Source organism: Pezoporus flaviventris, unplaced genomic scaffold, assembly GCF_033815535.1.
Source record: "Pezoporus flaviventris isolate CSIRO_AGI_PZ_B2104156 unplaced genomic scaffold, CSIRO_AGI_Pfla_v1 ptg000025l, whole genome shotgun sequence".
NCBI lineage: Eukaryota > Metazoa > Chordata > Aves > Psittaciformes > Psittacidae > Pezoporus > Pezoporus flaviventris.
This window is the reverse complement of record NW_026892573.1, coordinates 33,621,346-33,647,554: the sequence shown is the minus strand read 5'-3', so window position 1 is coordinate 33,647,554 and position 26,209 is coordinate 33,621,346. Positions and strand designations below refer to the sequence as shown.

Below are 26,209 nucleotides of genomic sequence, written 5' to 3'. Positions count from 1 at the left end.
GTGTATTTATCGTAGAGAACAAAAGTCCTCTCTTTGAATGGGGGTGCATTCCCTGCAAGGAAACTGGGGTTAGAGCAAAGGAGGGTTTGGCTTCTCATGCTGGGAGTTGGTCTTGCTGCAATAGAGCTGGAGATGTTGCTAAGAGCAGACTGAAGGGGGATTTGCTGAGGAGGTGATGAGGGGGCTCTAAACGCGTAGAGGAAGCCTTGATGAGGGCTGAATGGGCTTTGTTGGGCAGGGACATACTGCAACCACCAGACCTCATGGGATCACTGGAAGAGCTGGAAGGGACAACAGAAGAACAACCGACCACCTCCTCCTGGTACAGCGAACACTGTGGCCAGATGTGTGGGTTTTCTGGTGTCATTCCAGTGCCTGAAGTAGTTTTGTGGAGGGAATGACCATAGCTAAAAGGGGCTGCAGGAAAGCTGGAGAGGGGCTTTGGACAAGGGCCTGTAGGGACAGCTTTAAGGTCCATTCCAACCCAAACCAGGCTGGGATTCTGTGATTACTGAAGTCTTTACAGAGAGTTTCCACTACAGCCATGAGGAAGTCACCAAAACTTTCTATCCCTCAGTTTATCCACTTAAGCAGGGCTGGCCTCAGGCTGTTCTGTATCTAATAATACTGAAAGAATCACTGTTCTTGCCTCGCACCCCTGAACAACCACCCCATCAGGATGCGGCATGGTTTGGTAGCTGTTAAGTTTTGAGTCATATCCTGCCATCTGCTTGTTCACTCTCCCCGCTGACTTAGGCAGAGGCAAAACAAAGCCACCCTTGTTCGAGCACCTTGACTGCAGTTTCCAGCCTTTGGATGTATGTTTCTCCATGATTTTTCCTGAAAAGCCTCCTGATTTCTGCATCCATAAATTGTGGCTGGTATCTTAAGCCTGGTCCCTTACTAAAATGGTCTGCAACGTGCCTTGTTTCTGCTCCACCAGTCAGTCCAGTGTATGTGCTGCTTTCCCACATCACCTCTCTTCCTGGCTTCTGTGATTGTCTTTCCATAGAAATTGGCTTCCATAGAAGCCATTTCCAGTTTCCCCATCTACCAAATGGGAATTTGAAGAGCTTTCACTCTTGGAATATTACCCAGTGCTTCAGCTCTTGTGCAGACATTCAATATTATGTCTATGGGGTGAAGAGCATGTTGGGGTGAAGTTACAAGATTAGAAAGCTAAGAGAGTGGTGCAATCCTGACATCCCAAATAATTATGGGTTGTCAACTCTGGGATCACCAGCTCAGGAGCTCCGTTGGTGTTTGAGGCTGGGGGAGAAGAATCACAGCAAAGGTCTGCTCTTAGGAGAGGACCACATGTATGCCCAGAGATGTCCAAGCAGGTCCTTTGCACTAAGAAATGTCTTTTTACTTATAGAATCATAGAATCACAAAATAGTTTGGGTTGGAAAGGACCTTAAGATCATCCAGTTCCAACTCCCCTGCCATGGGCAGGGACACCTCACACTAAACCATGGCACCCAAGGCTCTGTCCAACCTGGCCTCGAACACTGCCAGGGATGGAGCATTCACAACCTCCCTGGGCAACCCATTCCAGTGCCTCACCACCCTCACAGGAAAGAACTTCTTCCTCATATCCAATCTAAACTTCCCCTGTTTAAGTTCGAACCCATCACCCTTTGTCCTGTCACTCCAGTCCCTAATGAAAAGTCCCTCCCCAGCATCCCTATAGGCCCCCTTCAGATACTGGAAGGCTGCTCTGAGGTCTATGGTAAGTGTTCCTGGTTTTGAGGCTATCTGGAGAGCCTCCACATGTCCCCAGGGCTTTTATGAGCCAGTTGCAAGCAGAACATCTGTAACAGCTGGGAAAACCCTTTCTGAAGACCCTCAAAAGGTGCTTGTCCAAAGAAGTGGTGAATGCTCCATCAGTGTCAGTGTTCAAGGCCAGGTTGGACAGAGCCTTGGGCAACCTGGTCTAGTGTGAATCATCCCTGCCCATGGCAGGGGGGTGGAACTGGATGATCTTAAGGTCCTTTCCAACCCAAGCCAGTCTGTGATCCTATGCTTAGAGCCAGCCCTAAGGGATGGAGTGGATGTTGCATGATCACACACTTGGCTTCTGTGCATTTCCCAGCCTATCTATCACAAGCATTAATCATATTTGATCCATTTGTTAAAACGGACAATTCTGGGAAAACCCACACCTATAAACCAGAGAGTTGGTCCTTGAGGATTCTGATCCAACTATGCTCCAGGCAGGCTGATTCTCAGGGCATTAGGACTGTGACTCATTTCCTTTTGATTGCTCTGATTCACTAATATCTGTGGCCCGAGATCTGCCTGCTTTTGTGTCCAGGTTTCCTTTTTGCTTCCCTGTTTGCAGCCCTGTTTTCAATCTGGCTCCAGCTCAGCAGAAAAAAAATCAAATCTGAAAAGCTGGCAAATGGCTTCAACTCAATTAAAGCCGTGATTTATGTGGTGCTTCTGCTACCTCAAGAAAGGCCATTTATTTTCCTGGTATTAAGGGGAAATTACTTCCATCTTATGCGGAAGCCAAGTTCAAGTTATTGTTATTGCATATTTCTATTAACAAGGCTCTCTGCAGTCAGATTTGTCTTCTCCTTTGCTTAAAGAGATGAGAACACTTGGATGTTCAGAGCTTGACGCGGAGTTTGGTGCTCCCTGACCCCGCATGCACCCACCTACCTTCAGTGCTGCAGGAACTGTGTTGCTCCGCTCCAAACCCTCTATTTATGTATTGCCTTTAACCCTTTAGCTGCGATTTCCAGGACCTTTAAGTGTCTTTATTTTTGAGTTTCAGCCTGTTTCACCCATTTCTGAGGAAGAGACAAGAAGAAAGATGCTGTCTTGATGCCTACAGCTCCAACCACCATCTCTTTAGCTGCTTTCCCTTGCACGCCAAGATATCAATGTGCACCTAAATCTTGGTGCTCAGACCTCACAGCTGAAATCTCTGCTCTTCACAGAATCATGGACTAATTTGGGTTGAAGGGACCTTAAAGAGCATCCAGTTCCAACCCCCTGCCACGGGCAGGGAGAAACCCTGGGAGATGGGCTAAATTTGGGTCAAAGCCACAAGATTTGCTTCACATATTTTGCTTGGTGGGAAAATCTGGCTGCTAAAGCCTTCCAAGATGCCATCTTTGAAGGACACATCCCACTCACCTCGTGATTCCATGTGCGTGGCTCATTCCCCTCCGGATGTAACAACCAAATCCCTTGGGCACTTCATGGCACTGACTCCATCTCTCCCCTCTTCACCCCTCTTTTAACTCCTGCCCGTGACAATCAGACTGGGTGGAAGAAGATGCTTTCTCCATTTAAAGGTCATGTATGAGTAGGGCATTAGAGATTACCCAGACACCTAAAGAGCATTCAAGCAAGATGAAATCCACTGCACTTTGTACCTGCTGTTTGGTACCAAACCAATGAAGGAGTGCGTGTGGATGTGGGAGGAATAAGCAGAATACTCTCCCTTTGCAGAAATCAGTTTATTTCTCTAGAAAAGCACAATTTTACAACGATGACTATAAAAACATAGTTAAAAATTCAGTCATGAAGGTAACTGGTACAATCCCACATCAGCTTCCAGACGCTGGTGGCTGTCAGTGTCTGATGTCTCTAGACCTTCAGCAACGGGGTTGTGTTAATGCACAACACACTTGGTTCCTGCTCTGTGAAACACCTTCTCATGGCTTTGTAGCTCATGAGTGGTCCATGAACCACAGGTCAACACTTCGTCAGTATAGCAGAGCCTGTGCTTTACCACAGGAGCCATTTCTGGTCAGATCTGTTCATTTCTGGGGGTAATTTCTTTGCTGGTGTCTCAGAACAGAGCCATAAATCACCTCCAAATGCTATTAAACAGAGCTGAGATCTTCACAAGGCCTTTCGTGAGCCGAGAGCTTGCAGCTTTAATGACTGAAACGGTCATTGCTTTTACAGGCAGGAGTTCCCTTCCTTCGGAGGAGGTTAAAATTCAGGCTAAGGATTTCTTCTCCTGACACCACAACAGAAGGCAAAGGGGAAGCCTTGACCCAGCAGAGGCTTAGTGAAAACCAGGAATCTAATACCTAAGTCTTTCCAAAGGAAACATGTTTATTATATGAGAAAGCACTGTGGGATTTGCCCATAGCAGTGGAGCAGGGATACCCAAAGAGGGATACCTCTGGGAAACCCCAGGTTGGTGGGAGCTGGTGGTGACCAGTCGGTGCGTCCAGCATCTTACAAGTGTCAAACCATGGAGTAAATAAGAGTAATGGAGTGAGCAGCAGGTTGAAGGAGGTGATATTGTCCCTCTATTCTGCTCTGGTGAGACCCCACTTGCAGCACTGTGTGCAGTTCTGGTGTCCTCAACATAAGAAGGACATGGAGCTGTTGGAACAAGTCCAGAGGAGGCCACGAGGATGAGCAGGGGCTGGAGCAGCTCCTGTATGGAGCCAGGCTGAGAACATTGGGGCTGTTGAGCCTGGAGAAGAGAAGCTGCGTGGAGACCTCAGAGCAGCTTCCAGTGTGTGAAGGGGGCTACAAGGATGCTGGAGAGGGACTCTTCATCAGGGACTGCAGTGACAGGACAAGGGGTGATGGGTTCAGACTGAAACAGGGGAAGTTCAGGTTGGATACAAGCCAGAAGCTCTTCCCTGTGAGGGTGCTGAGGCGCTGGCACAGGGTGCCCAGAGAAGCTGGGGCTGCCCCATCCCTGGCAGCTTGGACACAGGGGCTTGGAGCAAGCTGCTCTAGTGGAAGGTGTCCCTGCCCATGGCAGGGGTTGGAGCTGGAGGAGCTTTAAGGTCCCTTCCAACCCAAACCACTCTATCTGTGATTCTATGATTCCAAATGAACCAGGGCTGCCAGCACACACCCTGCAGATCCCCAACAGCTACAAACCCAGGGTAAAACCAGATCACTCTGAGCACTCCCCCCAAAAGCCGGTATTTACGAGGTTTTTCCCTTTACAGACACAGCCCCTTCCCATTCCGAGTGGCAACTCACATAACAAATCCTCTGTTTTGATCGTGCACCATATGGCCGTTCCATCCCCATTCCCTGACACAAATCTGTTCAGATTGTCTCAGCTGCTCGAGTATTTGGTCATTTGTGCTGGCACAACCAACCTAATTGTCCCCCTTTGTCACGGCTCTTCGGGCCGGGATCGGGTCTTGTCAGCAGCATTGAGTGAATTTATACATCAGAGCATCTGTCAGAGGCTGGAGGGAGATGAGTGTCAGACAGGGGATGGACAGATGTTTGCTCATCCCTAAACCCATGATTGGCTGTCAAACCAAGTCGCAATTCATTCCCATTACAGCATCCCAGCTCCATCCGAGCCGGGAATGTAGGGAGGCCTCTAATAAATCCCGCCACCCCTCATCAGACAATTCACCTCGGTGGCTTTAACAATTGAAACTGCAGCTATTTTATATGGGTTTTGACAAAGAACGAGCCTATTTCTGGACTGTGCAGAGCTCTCTTCTGATCATCTGCACAGCTCCTCTCAAAGAGCCACTTCTTTCCTGCAGTTTTGCACACAGCTAGTTTAAATCACAGTATTTCTCTGAAAGCAGCCACGCAGAAACACTGATTGGAGGTACAGCACATGCAGGTGAACCCCCCTCACAGGCTGATACTGGCTGTGCCTGCCCTCTATTTACCCAAATGAAATGGAAGCAAGTTAATATCCCTCATCCCTAGACAGTCATCAGCTTCCAATCGGTAATTCATCTTCACCAGCTGTCCCAGGGAGCACAAAAGAGAAGGACCATTAACTCTGATTTCATAAACTCTACTGATGGGTTCTTACCAGCTCTGTGAGCTCGCATGGGTATGGCTTTCTCTGAGCTTCACACAACTGTGATTTACGTCATTTAATTAATGGTTCCTCACACCAAAGACTGAGAGGACTTAAGAAATCACTTGGACCTCGACGTGAGCATCTTCTCTATGGAGCCAGGCTGAGAACGTTGGGGCTGTTGAGGCTGGAGAAGAGAAGCTGCGTGGAGACCTCAGAGCAGCTTCCAGTGTCTGAAGGGGGCTGCAAGGATGCTGGGGAGGGACTCTTCATTAGGGACTGCAGTGATAGGACAAGGGGTGATGGGTTCAGACTGAAACAGGGGAAGTTCAGGTTGGATACAAGCCAGAAGCTCTTCCCTGTGAGGGTGCTGAGGCGCTGGCACAGGGTGCCCAGAGAAGCTGCGGCTGCTCCATCCCTGGCAGTGTTCAAGGCCAGGTTGGACACAGAGGCTTGGAGCAATCTGCTCTATGGAAGGGGTCCCTGCCTGTGGCAGGGGTTGGAACTGGATGGGCTTTAAGGTCCCTTCCAACAAAAACCAGGCTGGGATTCTATGATTCTGTGGATGGCTGGATGTTAGTTTGTGATAAACCCAGGGCAAATCCCACTGCACACTTCTGCAGCTTCTTGAGGTCCTTTATGTCTCTTCCCTCCCAGCCTACCTAAACCTTCCATCTTCTCTCCAGTCCTGCCCAATGAAAGGCATGAGCAGTTCTGCTGTGATTAAACCAGCCTGGTCCAGTGAACTGGAAAGAGAAAGGCACCAGCGCTCACAGAAGGCAAGAGTGGGCTCTGTGCATGTGAAGCATCTCCATCAGGGATTTAGCTGTTCTCCGGAGTCACCTTGTGTGGCTGGGAGGGATGGGTAGTGGGTAGAATGGCTTCACAATGTAGACATCCTCCAGCTACTGCATGGAACAGCTATTCCAACCCCCCTTCACAGCCCCAGCCTTCAATGATAACAATGCACAATGAATTGCAAGCACCCTGTGTGCGAGCATCCATGTTTTGAGCACAGAAGAGGTTTGTAAATGCTTCTGCACCGAAGACCTGTGCAAATTGGTGCCAGAGAGATGAATGTGCTCATTTGGGAAGTCAGGTTCAAGCTTTCTCCTATAGGTTGATACCTCTACCTGAGGTTAATAAATCTTGGATATGAATAGACTGCATGGCCTAATAGCTCCTCTTTCATTTGTGAGTTCTATGGTTTTAGGGGCTGTTTAACGGCTTTGAATAATAAACAACAGCTCTCCAAATGGAAAAGGAATTCTTGAGCAAAATATAGATGAAAGCCGTCAACATGTTTCATCGAGGAGGGAAAAAAGAGAGGAGAAAATGAGCTTGTTCTCTTTATTTTTCCTCCCCAGAAACAGCTACGTTTAATGGGTTCACATTTATGCTGGACTCAGTAACCTGAATGAGCCCCTGTGTCCAACCTGGTCTTGAACACTGCCAGGGATGGGGCAGCCACAGCTTCTCTGGGCACCCTGTGCCAGCGCCTCAGCACCCTCACAGGGAAGAGCTTCTGCCTAAGAGCTCAGCTCAGTCTCCCCTCGGGCAGGTTAAAGCCATTCCCCTTGGCCTGGCCCTACAGGCCCTTGTCCCAAGCCCCTCTCCAGCTTTCCTGCAGCCCCTTCAGGCACTGGAGCTGCTCTGAGGTCTCAAGGAGCCCTCTCTTCTCCAGGCTGACCTGTCATCTTTATGTCAGTCACCCAACTGTGCCTGCAGCTCATGGGCATGGTGCACAAGGGACAAAGCAGGGTCTAGGTGGGCAAAGCTGTCCCTTATAAATACATATATATAGGTGTATTCACATCTGTCTATACATATACATAAATCCATACGGACATGTCCATCATCCTCATCCCAGCCTTTCCCCACAGGAAGAGCCACCAGCTGCCTCTTGCTTCCAGATGGGGATTGAAAGGGAGGAAAGAGTTAACAGCTGAGCACTTGCTGCAGTAACGCATCTGCCTGCTGTGAATCAGTGAAACCATCTCCATTCATCACAGCCAGAACAGCCTGGGTCTGTCTGGCTCCAGCAGCAGCAGCAGCCAGCAGGCTGAGCAGCCTCTTCTGCTCCACAGACAGGCTGGGTGCTTCTTCTGCTTGTTCCATGCTCTCATTTCTATCAATAACTGCAGGGTCCATCTCTGCCTCGTTCTTGTCTCACCACTGAAGTGTCCTTTAGAGACCTTGTTTCCTAAAGAAGGATGGATGAGAGTGTTCTCTACAAAAGGCTCATGGGACAAGGGACCTCTGAACAGCTTCAGCCCAGCTTAGAGCAGGATTAGCCCCAACCTGAGGCCAGGGTGGGCATGTCTTAGTCTTGACATGTCTCTTGGTCACAGTGCCAAGAGCAATAAGGTGGCACGGTCATCCTATTGCTCCCTACAAGTGCCTGAGAGGAGGATGGAGCCAGGAGGGGCTGGGCTCTGCTCCCAAGGAACAAGGGATGGGGCAAGAGGAAACGGCCTCAAGCTGCACCAGGGCAGGTTTAGATGGAGCTGAGGAACAATTCCTGCCCCAGAGGGTGCTCAGGCATTGGAACAGGCTGCAAGTGTTCACACCCCGTGGAGACGAGGCCTCAGTGCCATGGGGCAGTGGTGGGTTCTATGGTTTTCATCCATCTCAGACCAATGCACTCAACTACCTACACTTCCTAAGGAGAAATACAGGCTCTTCCAATGGTAAACATGAATCTCCCATGTCTGTGCTTTTACATCGCCCACTTTCCACCAGCAATATTCCCTAAGTTCACCCCTTCTTCCTCTCCCAGCTGAAAAGAAGACAGAGGCCATCCATTTGCTTCAGCTGATAGGGACAGTGAACTGGTAGAGTCAAGGGACAGTTATTGCCACCAAAGTCTTTGTGTGGGGGGACCAAGTCTCAAAGTAAGCTCAAAACTTGTTTTCCACCATAGGGACCTGTGTCACTTTGGGAGAGTGTATAGGATACGTACGTGGCTGTTGGACTTGATGATCCTTTTAGGTCCCTTCCTATCGAGCTACTCAGTGATTCCCTTATCCATGGAGGGGAAAACAAGGCAGACAGAGCTGTTTGTCAGCACCGTGATGGGGCTGGTGCTGCTGCCTGATTGCTGCAGCTGCAGGCAGTGATTTTTGTCATCACTGGAAACGCAATCTTGTCCCAGACTCCAGCGGCCGATGCTGGGCTTTTCTCATGGATAATTCTGAATAATTATCAGCCTTGAACACTGATTAATCCTCATAACAACATCTCACAATAGAGAGGAACAAAGGAATAATGTCTGCTGTATATATGTATGACTACTGAAGCAAAAAGATCCAGTAACACTGCCAAGACAAGGCACAAAATGAATGGCAAAATAAGGAACGGATTTAGGGGGTTTCTGGCTTCCAGGTCAGACTTTGCATCATATTTATGGCATTGGTGTTTCTTCAGAGTTAGAAAGGAAAAGTACATTAATATGGGAGAAACAGAACTGTAAGAAGAAGTGGGTTTAAGCTGAAACAGTGGATGCTGGATATGAATGAATAACTGAGTCCTTCTGCCATGATGCTAATTCCTACGGGGTGATCACTGCTATCATCACTGCCCTGTGCAATGCACTTATCCTTAACACAAAACCAGCTCAATGTTTGCAGCCTGGGAGTTGTGGTTGTGTCGTTCCGTAAATACACATTCATCATTCTTGCTGAAGAAATACAAGCAAGGAATAGCTCATCAGAAATGAGCTACACAGAGGAAAATCAATTATGTTCTCCTGAGCTGCTTTATTTACTCTGTGAAGATTTATATATTCACATGGTAAATGATGAGGAAACAGGCAAAAAAGAATCATTCCTTTCATGTTTACCTCTACACAAAAATACTCCTTTGTGGTTTTCTCCTAGGGGTAAATATCTCTGCTTGCATGGGTTTCAAAGTGTGATTACAGAGGAAAGCTTAAAGAGGTGGCTGGAGAATAAAGTATGAAACCACAGAAAATTATCCAACATCAGCTTTAATTGGATCGTTTTTAATTGTGAACTCTGGGTGCGGGAGATGAGATGTTTCACTATTCAGGGGTTTGGTGCTTTGAATAAGAGAGGGATTCTTCATCAGGGCCTGTAGGGCCAGGCCAAGGGGAATGGCTTGAACCTGCCCGAGGGGAGACTGAGCTGAGCTCTTAGGCAGAAGCTCTTCCCTGGGAGGGTGCTGAGGCGCTGGCACAGGGTGCCCAGAGAAGCTGTGGCTGCCCCATCCCTGGCAGTGTTCAAGGCCAGGTTGGACACAGGGGCTTGGAGCAAGCTGCTCCAGTGGAAGGGGTCCCTGGCCATGGCAGGGGTTGGGATTGGGTGACCTTTAAGCTCCCTTCCAACCCAAACCAGTCTGGGATTCCATGGTTCTAAGACCCTTCTGAGGGACGGGTTCCAGCTGCCAAGCATGGATCCGAAGCTATGTTATTCCATTGGTTGGGATCATTGGGATCTAGCAGTTGGGTTTTGCTGAATGTCAGGAAGGGACAAACTGCATCTTTCGGATCCTTGGTTTGATACCCCCAGGTCTTTCACTGTATTAAGCCATCCACATTCCAAACAATAGCATCTTCCCAGTTAGGAGCTTTCTCCTTCCACTGAAACTTATGTCTGATCTTGTACCAGTACACCATTTGGGGATAGGACTTTCGAGCCCATCTCTCTTCTATTACCTCAACATGGAAAAGCCATTTCAGGCTGGTGATTTTATTATCCATCATTGATGGGGGATAAATTATTAAAGCAGACTCATAAAAAATGAAAGCCATTTTACACAGAGGAGTCCTGACAGTAACCTAGATATGTCACAGAAGCTGATTGCCACCAAATGGGAACCCTGCCCCTTGCCAGAGCACAGGGGGGTAAACTGAAAGATGCATGAGATGATAGAAAGAGAAATGGAGTTACTGAAGTGACAGAGTGGGAGAGAAACACATCAAGGTAAAGGAAACAAAGGAGCAAAGACAACGGAGGGAAGGGGGAGTGAATAGAGGTTAAATAATTCAGGTCAGGAAGAGCCCTGAAGGAACAAGGGAGCATAAGTCATCTAGGGATCACTGGGGAGGGAAGCAGCCAAACCCAACATGTTATTCACAGCATCACAAAGAGCTGTTGGATGCCATTTGGAAAGGCCTTTGCTGGTGCAAATGAGTAAGGAATCAAAGCAGTTGGGGTATTTACACACTTCTGAGAAGCTGTGGTTTCCCCATCCTTGGAAGTGTTCAAGGCCAGGTTGGATGGGGCTTGGAGCAATCTGGTCTGGTGGAAGGTGTCCCTTCCCAAGGTTGGGACTGGATGAGCTTTAAGGTCCCTTCCAACACAAGCCAGTCTGGGATTCTATGATAAGTAGCCCATAAATCAGAAGGGTGAATCCAACAGATGCAGCAGTTTTGGCCCCTTCACACTATGGATGCTGTTGGCCTCAGATCCTGTTCTGCCCTGGTCCTTGATGGATCAGTCCTGAAGTTCTCCCCCTCCACCAAGCTCCTTCAGTCACTGCTTTATTAAATGGAGATAACCTATCAGGTAGGGAGTTTTGCAGCATTAATCCATGCCCACCATTATCCCACTGGTGGGCAAACATCTCCCATGAACTCTACACATGATTTCAGCCCTGGGCAATGCTTTTCCTTGAAAACCAGCTATGCTTCTCAAAGACCAGGACCTACAAAGGGTGTAATCCAGTCTGAAACACTCTCCTGAACACCCTACCCTTTTCTAGCACTGCTGCTCCTCTTCTCCAGGGGATAGATGCTTCCTGGACCAGTTTTATTACCCAGCTCTTGGAATGAGGTAAGCAGGAACCTGTGCCTCCTGCCTCCAAATCCCTCCATTGCATTTAATTCCTGATCTGGAAATATTCCCTTTTTTTCTTTGCTCTACTTCCTGGTCTCTTGTGTTCTCCTATTTTAACTTTATCTTTGTTTGCTTGGGGGGATTCCCTTCTCTCCTTCATACTTACAGCTCTGAACCACTGCTGATACAGAGCACACCCAAGGCCATAAGGATGTACCAAGCACGCTGCAGGTAGAGGCAGTCATGCAGAATTCAGCTGCACTGATTAAAGCTTGCTGGTGGGAGGATAATTCCTGTTAATCACTTCTACTACACTAATACCTCAGGATAAGCACAAGATGAGCAGAACAGAATGAGGGAAACTCCCAGCCACAAATGCTTTGCAAACTAAACAGAGAAGCATGGTAGGAAATTATATACAGTATAATGGGTGGGGGATTCAACAGTAACTCGATTCACTTTGAGAGTGGGAGGTGCAAGAAACCTGGAGAGGGGCTTTGGACAAGGGCCCATAGGGACAGGCCAAGGGGAATGGCTTGAACCTGCCCGAGGGGAGACTGTGATGAGCTCTTAGGCAGAAGCTCTTCCCTGGGAGGGTGCTGAGGCGCTGGCACAGGGTGCCCAGAGAAGCTGTGGCTGCCCCATCCCTGGCAGTGTTCAAGGCCAGGTTGGACACAGGGGCTTGGAGCAAGCTGCTCCAGTGGAAGGGGTCCCTGCCCATGGCAGGGGTTGGAGCTGGATGAGCTTTAAGTTCCCTTCCAACCCAAACCAGTGTGGGATCCTATGATTCCATGAAAATGAAAGCGTTGAGGTGAGAAGCGGGAGATGCTGAATGAAATCAGAACACTGCAGTTCTATATGAAATTAAATAGGAATCTCTTTTTTCTTGGTCTGAAATATCATTCCCAGTTTGGTGGAAAATACGTGGTTATTTATGAGCTGCACAAAAGTTCTCTGAAGTTCTTCTGTCTCGATTCAGGTCAACATTTGGTGGCTTCAAAACCCATCTCTGTGAAATTTCACCTTCCTGCTTCAGGCACGCTCCCTCTCAGTTCCCACTGGTGAAAGGCAAGCTGGTGGCTGCTTGTTCCTGCTGAGCTGCTTCAGGGAGCTGAAGAGGCAGAAATGGCTGTATTTTGGTGCATGTTAGGGTTGGCCTTTCTGCTCCTCCCTGAAGATCAGCTACCGATGGGAGAACAAGCCTTTTTCCTCAAGTTTTCCATCATGGATATCTGGGTTATTACAAATAATGGCATATAGACAAGATCCTTGGCTGACTGCATCTGTGGTGGCTTTTTCCTATGGGTGCTTCTGATTAAGACACAAGTGATGGGCCCTGAGACATCAGAGAGCGATAGACACTCTCTGATAGAACACCAGCAGCTCCATGGATCTGGACCAAAACCTCCTGCAGGCCACCAACATCTGGCACTGAGCTTTAGGCCGGGCTCCTCTCTAATAATGGTGCAATCATTGTAATTATACACAAAATCAAAGTTAATGACTTAATTACGTGTAATAAGGACCCTTCAGCTACTGAGTGAGACACGCACTCGGTGTAATTACTCAGAGCCATGTAATCTACTTGCCTTTGTACTGAATACTCTATTAGTTACTATTCACATCTCTTCGGAGGTGCTTTGCAATGGTTCAGTGATTGGATTTACTCTAATTTTCCCTTGGCTTGCATAAACTGACAGTAAATATTCCTCTGTATTTGATCCCTTTAAGGTTCTTCCCAACCTTCCTCTTGCCAAAGAGAACTCACCACAATGGGTACATAGAATGGTTTGGGTTGGAAAGGACCTTAAGATCATCCAGTTCCAACCCCCTGTCATGGGCAGGGACACCTTGCACTAGGCCATGTCACCCAAGGCTCTGGAGCTTGAGGCAATTTGAAGTTCCTGCTTTGCCTTCAAGGTCCTTTGGATGGGTACCTGTGTTTTGGCCAGCGTCTGTACAGCATTGGATTTTGGCCATCACAGGGTGCCTTAGCAATGGAGTGATGGGACAAGGGGTAATGGTTTAAATGGGGGAAGTTCAGGTTAGATAAAAGGAAGAAGTGTATTTTTATAATAGGAATATATATATATGAATATATGGAATATATATATGTGCCATCCCTGGCAGTGTTCAAGGCCAGGTTGGACACAGGGGCTTGGAGCAAGCTGCTCTAGTGGAAGGGGTCCCTGCCCGTGGCAGGGGTTGGAGCCAGATGATCTTAAGGTCCTTTCCACTCAAACCATTCTATTATCCTATGATGCTATGGTTCTTCCCCAGAGGGATGCATCTGCTGGGATTTCCACTGACACACTTCTGCCCACTGCTTTCTGTATTGCATTGGGAAATGCAGGGCCTTCACCATCAGCTGCTTCTGCTCTGGGCTACAAGGTAATGTCCTTTATTCTCCTCAATTGCCGCATTTAATGAGCCAGCCAAGGACATCTCTGCATGAAGCTGGAGAAAGGCCAACCTCTGTATCAGATACACCGGAACGGCAGAGGACAGAAGGTCATGGAAGGCTCCTACATAGACAACAAAGCTTGAATCTGTGGCTGTAATAAAGAACAGTACCAGGAAACAAGAACATGAGCAGAGTCATCCCAAAAAAGTCCATGGACAGAGCTGTGGCAACAAGACCGACTGCTCAAGTGGCCACCAGGACAGACACATAGCACATTTGCAGACACATCTACTTGAAGCCACACTAAGAAAGGACAGAGATAAAGGGCAGCTGAGAGGTGAGGTATTATTTATTCAAAGCGGTGATTGTTATCACACAGTACAGGCAAAGAACGAGGTTTATAGTCCAAGAGAGACAGGACACAAGACAGAGACTTGGGGAGGATGGGGAGGAGAAGGTCCCTGGTAGAGCTGTGGATTTAGGATGATGTGGAGGGGGACAGGTGGGAGAAAGGAAAAGGTTGGAGAAGTTGGGATGGACACGGGAAAGCTGGCAGGGAAGATGGAGAATGATTCAGAAGGCAATAGAAGGTATAGCACCATGGTGGGTGGATGGGGTCTGATGGGGCACTGAGGACAGCATGGGAAGGAGCCAACTGGGACAGAGAAGCCTGGTCAGCGATAGGGAGTGGAGGGAACAGGGCAATGGGGACAAGGACATCCACTGCCCTGCGACTCCAAAGCACTACTTCATTGGTGGTTCATATCCCTGATGTTAAAAGTCTTGGCTTCAAAGGTGGCCACAGCTGCACTGGTCCCCACTTGGGTACTAACTCCTGAACCAGGCCAAGGAGCAGGTCAGGTCAATGCCAAGGGATACTCTAAGGATTTCTCCACCTTAACCATTGAGTACTGGCACCACTAAGTGCTCCTGGGTGCTGTTAACTGATGAGGACAAACCCATCTACCACAGCCATGGTGTGGTGAGATCCCCTCCACCATGTACCATGCAGGGTGCTCCTCACCCTGTGCTGTGACCCAGCTCTCCAGACCTCTCTCGGAGCCAGACAGGGAATGCAGGTCTATGGATCCCCAGGAAGACTTGGGAAGACCCAGCTTTGCTTGGGAGCTTGAGGTTGGTGCATGTCTCAGGCTAGGTTGGGGTGGGAGGTGGGCAGATGACAACAAGGGGGGTTCAGAAACATTCCCCCCTTTCCATCTCTCATGCTGATGAACTGCCAATGTTAAGGGTTATCATTCCTCTGTGCTAAGAGCTGTCACTGCTCCTCATCAGTAATTTTCTGGTGGCTGGTCCTTGCTGTTGGTGTCCGTGGAGCAGATTCCCTGCAGGGAAAGCTGGTGGTTTAGAAAGCATTAAGATGCCTTCAATCCATTAGCAGGCTTTTCTTTAACTCTTGGGCTCCCATCTCCTCCACATGGTTAGGGACCATGGTTAGGGACCTCCACAATCGTGGGTAGGGAACTGCAAGGCACCCTGCAATAGAAATGAACACCGTTTACAAGCAAACCCATAGTTCATCACAAATCACCATCCTGAAGTACTCAGAGCTGTTACCTTGCATCACAGACCCAGTGGCATTAATGGAATTGCTCCCAACCCTGAAGCTCATGTGAATAAGGGTAAATGGAAGTGGATCTCCAACTGGATCAAACTTACCATGACACTGCTGGAAGCAGAGGGAGCTGAATCCCATGATGTTCCATGTTGGAACATCACAGTTATTTCAAGCTGTGCAAAAGACACTGTTCTTAGTGCTGAACATGCCCATGTCATCATGTTCATACGACGTATTTCTTCTTCCTATAAGCTCCTCTTCTGTATTTGCTGTTGCTGTTAGGGATGGTGGTTATTCCTTGGATGCTGGCAGGTACTAGCTATGACAGACATCTTAAAAGGTCCCTTTTTCTCCTGCACTGGCACATCCCTAAATAAACCCTAAATCCAAAGGATATTGTGGTATAAGAAGCTGCACATGTCAGCTGATGGAGCCATCACCTGGCTTTACCAGTCAGGGATGGAATAATGATAACTGAGGCTTCCAAAGGAAGCTCAGAGGTTTGGAAGTAGCAAAACTGGTAAATCTCACTCCCTGCATCAGATGGAAGCTTAAGTGGCTTGGCCACAGGACTAACACGGAGAACATCATAGAATCATTGAATAGAGTCATGGAATCAACCAGGTTGGAAAAGCCCTTTAAGCTCATCCAGTCCAACCATTCCCAGCACTGCCAAGGCCACCACTGCCCCATGGCACTGAGGCCTCGTCTCCATGGGGTGTGAACACTTGCAGGGACAGTGCCTGCAGCCCTGCCCTGGGCAGCCTACTCCAATGCCTGAGCACCCTCTGGGGCAGGAATTGTTCCTCAGCTCCATCTAAACCTGCCCTGGTGCAGCTTGAGGCCGGTTCCTCTTGTCCCATCCCTTGTTCCTTGGGAGCAGAGCCCAGCCCCTCCTGGCTCCATCCTCCTCTCAGGCACTTGTAGGCAGCCATCAGGTCCCCCCTGAGCCTTCTCTTCTCCATGAGGCAAGAATCTCTTCATCCACCCATGCACAAGGCTCCCAGGTGTGTTGCTGCAGCCCTCAGAGCGAGATGTATTCAAAACCAACTGATTAAAATCAGGATCTCCTCATGGGCTGCTCACACTGTGCAGCCAAAGCAACACCTCAAAGTCGCACCGAGATGCTCCGTTATCAAGAGTTTGAGATGCAGACTTGACCTTTTACATTCAACACACCCGTATTTTCTCTCCTCTCCTTGTCCCCTCACCCAGACACCAATACTGACTATCAGGAGCCAGCACCTCCACACTAAATGCTCTTACGAGACAAAGCATTTTATGTTTAGTAACCCACCTCCAGTGCTTTGCATGGTCATGATTCTCACAACAGCCCTTGGAATTAGGTGGGCAGTGCAAGTTACTAAGGACTTATAAAGGAGTTAGGAGCAGCAGGTTCAGACAGTGATGGTTCAAGCCCAGAGGATCCAGGTCCCTTTGCCTATCACCAGGTCCCATCCTTCTTCTTCGGCTGTTTAGGCTTTGTGATGCTGAGCAACCTCAGAGAGCAACAGGGAAGCAAAGGCATGTTCTCCAGCTCTGAGTGTGGGCAGCTGGATCACCCATCCATGCTGAAAAGACCTTTGTGTCATGGAAGAAACATTGTTGGCCAACCTGGATAGTCACAGATGAGCCCCATCAGGGACCCATCTACTAAAAATGAACATTATCTCCAATATCAAGTTGTGGAGGGGTGAAATGATAAATCCCTGTACCTATAGCCCAGCTGAAACACCTTAAACACCATATAGTGATGTGTGATCATTGAATGGATGGGAGCTGGTAGAAGAAGGAGAGGGAAGGTAGGGGCATACAGCAGGACATGAGGAAGCAGCACTTGTCATCACCATGTAGTCAGAGGTGGAATAAATCCAGGAAGTGATTTGGAAACCAGGCAGGGATGAGAAATGGTGAGGCAGAAAAGGGTTGGTGCTCCATGGAATTAACAATTGGAGGAGAGGCTTCAAAATACAAGCCTAATGCAGACAGCTCTCCCCAAGGCTGGTGGGGATGTTATTGGAATACCCATTAGAAGAGAAAAAACATGATTGAAAATAAGCATTACAGGTAATTAAAACAGAGGTTGAGCTAAGATCAGGGCTCACCATTTAAAAGGAAATTACACCCTCAGCCCTGCTGTCTTCTCCACTATAATTTCTCCACATAGCCTCCATCTTCATTAATACATTCATTAGCCTTCACCTTCATTAATACATTCACTAGACTACACCTTCAGTAATACAAAATCAGCGCTTTGGACTTCCACAGTCACTGTCAAGCACCCTGGGAGTGCTCAACCAAAAAGCTTACCACCTCCTTTCAAAGATTTATAGTCCCTTGATCCCTCTTATTGGGCCTTTCAGGTGGTTTGGGACCAAAGCAAGTTGGGAAAGAGTGATTAAGTGATTAAGTAACCTCATCTACATCCCCTCCCTCCAGCTCTTCATAGCATCATAGAATAGTTAGGGTTGGAAAGGACCTCAAGGTCATCCAGTTCCAACATGGGGCTTATCTTCTGCTCCCTGACCTAGCGCAACACGGACACAAGGTCCTCATGTCCACCGTGAGGTGCAGCAGCATCCTGCATGCGGAGCACTCACCCTCTGTTCATGACACTTGTAGACAGAGGATACAAAAGCAAACTCTCTGCTCCATCTACATGGCTTCATGTCCATCTTCACTTTTGCAAACACTTGGCTCTCAGGCTAAAGGGAGCCATCTAAAGGGAGGGAGGTTTGATAGCTCAGTTGTCCCTATGGCAGGCAGGGAAGTGGTGGCTTTAAGCATCACGAACCTGATCATGGCTGGAAGGGTGCTTCTTATGGAGAAAACAAGCTCGAGGAGGTGGTTATTCGTCTTTAGCATTTATTTATCATTGGAAAAAAAAAAGACCCTTTGAGCAAGCAAAGATCACAAGCACATCACAATCCATTGGCTATACATTAATCCGTGTGTGTGTGAGTGTGTCTGTGTGTCACTCTCATCAGAACAGCAGGAATGGAAAGAAAAGAGCACCACGGGGGAGGCGTGTGTGCTTAAACACGTTACAAGAGACACGTTGGTGATATGCAACCAAACCCAGGCCACAAAAGATTAATTAGACACTTCTGATCTGCCTCCAAGAGGCAAGAGGTTGTGGAATTGATGGGAGCCGTACACAGTGGCTGCGTTGCGAATGAAGAAGCAGGTGATCGGTGTGCGAAGCAGTCAGGGAACAGGAGCATCAGTCAGCAAATAGCACCATTTTGCAGAAAGGAGAAACAGTGAAATACAGTGAAAATGCAAAAGCAAGCAGTAGACAGCATAGGAACGGTCACAGGGTAAAAAGCAAACCATTTCTTCTGTTCTTTTTACAAGGAAAGCAAAACGCATTACAGACCAGCAGTGAAACAGAATCGGCATCGTGGTAGCTGAACACAGAACAGCAGAGCACTCTTTCCCAATGGGATCGACAAGCTCAGAGTCCAAAGTGAACTTGAAACAGCAGGGATTTGGTCTCCTTTCTGATAAACCTGAGTGGATGGGTATAAAGTCTGTGGAAGGTAAGAGCATTGCAGGATTTCACCCTGAGGCTTGGCTCTGCTGCAGTTCCTGGTATTCGATGCAACGCTAAACTGTGCTTGGATGTGTGCTGAGCACTTGGTACACAGGGAGCAAAGGCCAGGATTTATATCCCTAAGTTGTTGTTGTCTGAGAGGGCCCTACCAGTCTCCCAGGCTCTTTCTGCAATGATTGAAAGCTTCCAAGGATCATTCATCCCACTCAAAAAGAGGTGTCCAAAACAGGCAGCTCAATGGCCCTTGGAAGTTCCTTCACTAGAGATGGAATTTAGACCACTTCATACCTAGCTTTGCAGTGAGATGCCCCCAAAACCTTCATGTATTAAGGACACATAAGGCCATATTCTGAGCACCCACTGTGCATGTTTCATTCCGAGGCAGTGATGGATGCTCTTCATTGAGAAGCAGCAATCCTGAAGCCCTGGATGAGAAGCAGTTGATCCAGTAGTATGGAGATGCTTGGATTATGTGGTCTGTCTGAGCATCCTAATCAGAGAATCATTATCATAGAATGGTTTGGGTTGGAAGGGATCTTAAAGCTCATCCAGTTCCAACCCCCTGCCATGGGCAGGCACACCTTCCACTAGATGAGGTTGTTCCAAGCCCCATGCAACCTGGCCTTGAACACTGAATGATGTTCCTTGGGCAAAATTTGGTCACCCTTAAAGTCAAGGGCTAAACTCCCATTGAGTTTAAGGTGAAGTGGTGGCAGGTGTGGTGTCTCTTTCCATGTGAAACTTAGGGCCAAAAAACCCAATAGGGAGAATTATTTGGCATGGTCTTTCCTTATGTGCAGCGAGATTGGTGTGTTGGGCTATTGGTATCTGTCTACATGCCTTCCTGACATGTTCTGCCTGCTGTGACACGTCATCTTCACGCTGTTTCTATATCCTGTGACATGAAAGGATGTTACTGAGGAGTGTGAAGACGCATGAAGCATCTAAATGCCAAGGAATCACACCAAGTCTCGGAAGCTCAGGCTTCTCTGGCCACTTGTCCCTTGTGCGATGGGGTGGGAAGTGCACCCAGCTCAACCACAAGCCTTTCATTGAGCTGCTCTGGAGGCAGAGCTGAGCTTTGCTGCAGGGGCTTCTGAGCACTCAGAAAAGCAATGGTCAATATGGACAGGTCAGCGTCTCCATGGAGCATGCACATCCAAGAGAAAATGCACTACATTGGCAAAGAGTTCCACAGTTTTACTTCCTGGAGGATTTCCCTGGTTTCCTCCTAAACATCGGAGGTTTTAAATATATATATTTCTAGATATGAATATATACTTTTCCACATACACAACCTGACTAGCTCATAGCACACAGTTCTAACACAGCTAAGCTTGGAAGCACACCACGGAATTCAGAACACTACACTTACTTTATACTCAAAGGTTTAGGCCGTTAGCGCAAGGCAAACAGGACACATCACACGACACACTGAACTTGGCATTTATTCATTACTAAGGCCAGCAAATGTCACTATCTGTGTACCACAGAGCTTTCCTCCTCTTTTTGGAAACTTCCTCACAGCCTTGTAGCCCACTACTCCTTTATGCTTCCAAAAGAACCAATTCTAATGGGGTGAGACACCAAAAATGGGACTCCTCACCCTCATGGCCCATCACTTCTTCTGTTAGTTTCACATCTCTACAATACCTTAGCAGAAAGACTTCCCTCATCCAAACTCCTCTACAACGACACAGTTCTGATACTTTACTCCTTCACCACCATCTTCCTACCCTAATTCCCATCTCTCTCTTCCTTATTCCCAATTGCCTGTTCTCTGAAAGCTTCAAGCTGGACTGTACGTTAGGATGGAAGTACTGAGCCGCAGAAAAGAAGAACCTTTCATCTTCACTTGCAGCTACTCCACTAAAGGAGACTTCAACACCTCAGTTTGGTGGGACCAAGACTGACAGGTAGGTATCTAGGTCCCAATCCAGAAGTTAGGCACGTAAGTTTGGTTTGGGACCATACCTCTTCCAGCTCCCATTGACTCAACAACCCACTCTCTGGGGGATGCAATGTCAGCCTGTTGGCCCAATTCATACTCATTGACAAATGGTCCCACTGTGTTGACAGCTTCCAAACTGGTCTTGCTGGGTGTGGGGATTTCCTAGAGGAAGCGCACAGTAAATAGGATTGAAACCCTGAGATCTTGCCTGGAGTCTAGGGATCCCAGCAATGGGTTTATGGCCCTCTTCAGATGCGCGTAAGCCAACATGAACTCCAACAGACGGTAGAGTCAACACAACAGGCACGGAGAGCTCTTAGCCAACCTTCTTGACTCACTTCTTCCTACCCTTTGGAAGGTCACCTCTGCAAACTAGACCTCTTTCTGAAACCTAGCTCTGTCTACTGGCACCCCAGAAGTGAAGAAAGCAGACCAAGATTCAAACCAAACCAGGAATAACTCAAAAAGATCCATAACCTAGGGGAAGCAATAGGGAAGAACAGCCTGCTGGTAACCTAGCCTGACCTGCCACATGCTTGGGAAGTCTTCACTGCTCTCTGTGCCTTTCCTCAACTCCCTTTTTGTTTAAATCAAGGACTTCAAGAGGTGTTGATGGGTGAAGCTGCCTTGATGCAGCTAGACCTACCCCCAGCTACTCTGGAGGGGGGGGATTGGCCCTTTATCTACACTGGATCTCCTTTCCTGTTGCTTCTTGGAGCAGAAGTCCCACCAGCATCACCAAGGGAAGTGGCCCTTGGCCACACCACTGATTCTAGAGGACCCACAGCACCATGAATGAACCTCTGCTCCTCTCTCTGCCTCCAAAACCTTCCACCTCATGACACCAGTGGGAGATGACCGAATAAAGGCCAACCCCAAAAGGACCTCATGGGATGAGAGCACAGCCCCTCCATGGCTCAACGGGCGCTTCCACACCATCAAAGCATTGAAGGACCAAGCCAAGGTTGGACACAATCACGGCTGATCCATCACCTTCATCTCCTATGACCCCACTTGTGCATTCCCACGTCCCTCACTCTGTGCAGAGCCGTGTTGTGCAGGCAAAGCAGAACAACCTGACCTCAGAAACAAGGATTCCCTAATCCTCCTTGGAAATAAAACAGAACAGCTTCTAATACAATCAGAACAAAAAGCAGATTAGAAGCCTCTAATTAATTTTGTGGCCTTTATTTAATCAAAGAAAGGAAAAAAAAAGGGGGGGGGGGGGAGAAAGAAAGGAAACTAAAATGAGAGAGAAAGGAAAGTGCAGTGACATTTACTCTTTTGCCTCAGCCAGTTTATTGTTCATCTCTTTGCTTTTCTCCTTGTCCTCTGGCTTTGCTGTGTTGGAGGTCTCGGCGCTCTTTTTCTTGGCAGCCCGGCCAGATGCAATCTGCTTGTCTTTGGCCTTTTTCAGGGGTTTATGGCTTGTTGTGGTCTTTTTTGGTTTGGAAGGCTTTACGCTAGGCTTTTCCACCTGCATGGAGGGCGACATGCAAAACAACAACACAGAGATGGAGAGACAGAGAAAGAGGGACACAAGGACAGGTGGAAAACAGGATTTAGATCAGAAATAGCATGAAAATCACTTCTTTCCTCAACTATGCCCTGCTACAAAGGGAGGGGAGCAGCTGGGGGCATGCTGAGTTGCAAATGGCCAACTGCTTTCCTGGTGTGGATGCCCTCAAGGCACAATGCCCCTGAAGCCAGCAAAGTGCATTGCATCCAGACCACGACACAGCAGGAGAGGGAATATCATCAGTCATTTTATCCATGCATAGAATCACAGAATGGTTTGGGTTGGAAAGGACCTTAAGATCATCCAGTTCCAACCCCCTGCCATGGGCAGGGACACCTCACGCTAAACCATGGCACCCAAGGCTCTGTCCAACCTGGCCTTGAACACTGCCAGGGATGGAGCATTCACAGCTTCCCTGGGCAACCCATTCCAGTGCCTCAGCACCCTCAAAGTAAAGAACTTCTTCCTTATCTCCAACCTGAACTTCCCTTGCTTCAGTTTGAACCCATCACCCCTTGTCCTGTCACTACAATCTCTTTCTCTGACTTCAGGATGGGCTTTGCAAGCCCACAGGGGATAGTCCCTGTCTGGATTCGAAGCAGAGAAATGATGCTCAGGACAAGAAGGCTGCTACAAATCCCTGCCTCTCTTTCAGGACTTGACTCCTCATGTTTGCCCCTCAATAAATGCCACAATGGAGAAAAACTACTTGGGGATAGCTGGGACACTGGCTGGCACTTGAGCAAAGTCCACAGCAGTTTCTGCAGGCTCCAAAGTAGGGAGGATAGCTTCAAAATTAAGGAGGAACAGAAGCATTCAGCTCCTCCATGCTGACCCTGGCATCCTTCTGACACCTCACAAACATAAGCACTCAGGGAAGGACTAACTGTCCTAGGTGTAAACCAGAACAGACAGACTCCTTTTATATGCATGCAGATCCCCCACTGTTCCTAGGAGATAAGGCTGGAACATATTTCAGCTCAGGCCCTTTGTCATCGATCTGACCAAAGCTAAAAGCATTTACTGTCAAAATCTGTGGAGGGCTCTGAATTAATTACAGATGGAGATCTGGCTCTTAGCGTGTTGTTCCTGGGGTAAAGCATAACGTGGGGTGCCCACAATCTTGGAGGAAGAAAGAGAAATAGGTAACCTAGATAACCTAGATAACCATACGGGAAATGACAATGCAGAAGCCTACCCCCGCAGTGCATGGCCATCCTCAACGTGCATTAACCTGTACTAGAGCCAAGAGAATCCCAGACTGGTTTGGGTTGGAAGGGACCTTAAAGCTCCTCCAGCTCCAACCCCTGCCACGGGCAGGGACCCCTTCCACTAGAGCAGCTTGCTCCAAGCCCCTGTGTCCAACCTGGCCTTGAACACTGCCAGGGATGGGGCAGCCACAGCTTCTCTGGGCACCCTGTGCCAGCGCCTCAGCACCCTCACAGGGAAGAGCTTCTGCCTAAGAGCTCAGCTCAGTCTCCCCTCGGGCAGGTTCAAGCCATTCCCCTTGGCCTGTCCCTACAGGCCCTTGTCCCAAGCCCCTCTCCAGCTTTCCTGCAGCCCCTTTAGGCACTGGAGCTGCTCTAAGGTCTCCTCTTCACACACCAGAGGGGCAGGATCCCCTCCCTGAGCTGCTGCTCACGCTCTGGGGGTGCAGCCCAGCACACGGGGGGGTTCTGGGCTGCCTGTGCTTGTATCCTGGCCCATATTCAGTTTTCCATCCACCACCATCTCCCAGGTGGATCCCCAGATGCACCCACTGGTTGGAAATGAAGATACCACACAAGGGGAGTGACAACAGGCAGTGTTCACCCCAGCTTTAGTCTATTGCACAGTGATGCAGTGATGGCCCTCGGTCCCTTCCACCACATCTCTCACCTTAGGAGGTTCTTTATAGGGCTCACTGTAGAGAGTGCGTATCCTTCGGCGTTCCAGGTATTTGTTATCAGCTGGAGCAGGCTTACTGGTTTCCCCCTTGAACTGAGCGCTGTAACTGGTTTCATGGGTCATTTTCTCCTCTGGTGGCTTGTACTGGGGCTTTGCTTTTATAGCTTTCACAGGCTTGACATCTACCCAGGGTCTGAACTCGTTTCTGAGGATCAAAAGAGAAAGAGGTTTAGGAGTTAAGCCAACAGGAGAGTAGTAGAATGTGGGAATGGCATCCCCCATTGTTGAACAAGGAAGAGCTTTTGCCTCCATCCACTCAGGTTTAAAAAAAGTGGCTCCCAACAGCTCATTTTTTACTTCATAGAATGGTTTGGGTTGGAAAGGACCTTAAGATCATCCAGTTCCAACCCCCCTGCCATGAGCAGGGACACCTCACACTAAACCATGGCACCCAAGGCTCTGTCCAACCTGGCCTTGAACACCACCAGGGATGGAGCATTCACAACCTCCCTGGGCAACCCATTCCAGTGCCTCACTACCCTCACAGTAAAGAACTTCTTCCTTAGATCCAATCTAAACTTCCCCTGTTTAAGTTTTAACCCGTTACCCCCTGTCCTATCACTGCAGTCCCTAATGAAGAGTCCCTCTCCAGCATCCTTGTAGCCCCCTTCACACACTGGAAGCTGCTCTGAGGTCTCCATGCAGCTTCTCTTCTCCAGGCTCAACAGCCCCAACTTTCTCAGCCTGGCTCCACACAGGAGCTGCTCCAGCTCCTGCTCATCCTCGTGGCCTCCTCTGGACTTGTTCCAACAGCTCCATGTCCTTTTTATGTTGAGGACACCAGAACTGCACACAGTGCTCCAGGTGAGGTCTCACAAGAGCAGAGCAGAGGGGCAGGATCACCTCCTTCGCCCTGCTGGTCACGCTCCTTTGGATGCAGCCCAGGATACGGTTGCTTTCTGGGCTGCAAGCGCACACTGAAGCCGGCTCATGTTCATTTTCTCATGGACCAACACCCCCAAGTCCTTCTCCTTGGGCTGCTCTGAATCTCTTCCCTGTCCAACCTGTAGCTGTGCCTGGGATTGCTCCCACCCAGGTGTAGGACCTTGCACTTGGCATGGTTAAACTTCATAAGGCTGGCATCCCAAACCCGCTGGCACATTAGAAGTTTAAGTGAAATTTGGTCTATTAAATCAGCCAGTGCTGGGCACCAGACAACCCGCTTGTTGTGTGACAATGGCCAAGTGCCCTCTATAAATCCAGGCTCAGATGTGACTGAGATGCTTTTTTGTCTCTACAGCTTCACCTCTGCACTGAAGTTACCTACAACCAGTGCCTGACTCTTGCAATTAGGTTGGAAGAGAACAATTGGAAGGAATATCAACATTCATCTTCTGCAACTCAACACAGGACACACTTCTCATCAACCTCCCCTGCAGGCAAGAGAGCTGGGTGACTCAGAAATGTAAGGAGCCAAGATTCCCTAACCCATGCCTTTAAATAGTGAATGGTATCATTCTGCCTATATTACGCACAATAGTTTTGTTAACCGCATGAAGGAACAGTTTAAGATAAAACTGTCTTAGCTGCAAACTCCAGCAGAGCAGAAAATTCAGTTTATCAGGTATTTGAGCTCTGGCTTCTCCTTATTATTGAGCTAATGAAAAAAAATAACATCATCTTTCATTTCTTTTGGACACAGCTGCAACTTTACCCAAAGACATCTCAAAGGCTTTTAGCACCTGGAC

The 26,209-nt window shown here is 48.4% G+C and overlaps 1 protein-coding gene across 1 annotated transcript in view; it reads right to left on the bottom strand.

Annotated features, from left to right (window-relative positions):
• Positions 1 to 14,303: 14,303 nt before the first annotated feature.
• MAP6 (microtubule associated protein 6) overlaps positions 14,304 to 26,209 on the bottom strand; it is a 37,839-nt gene continuing 25,933 nt past the window's right edge. Inside the window, exons 2-4 of the mRNA XM_061458135.1 lie at positions 24,453 to 24,666; positions 22,336 to 22,532; positions 14,304 to 15,466 (exon numbers count right to left, since the gene is read on the bottom strand). Of these exons, the coding sequence (XP_061314119.1) occupies positions 15,412 to 15,466; positions 22,336 to 22,532; positions 24,453 to 24,666 (466 nt within the window). The 3' untranslated portion in view covers positions 14,304 to 15,411. The remainder of the gene's footprint in view (positions 15,467 to 22,335; positions 22,533 to 24,452; positions 24,667 to 26,209) is intronic.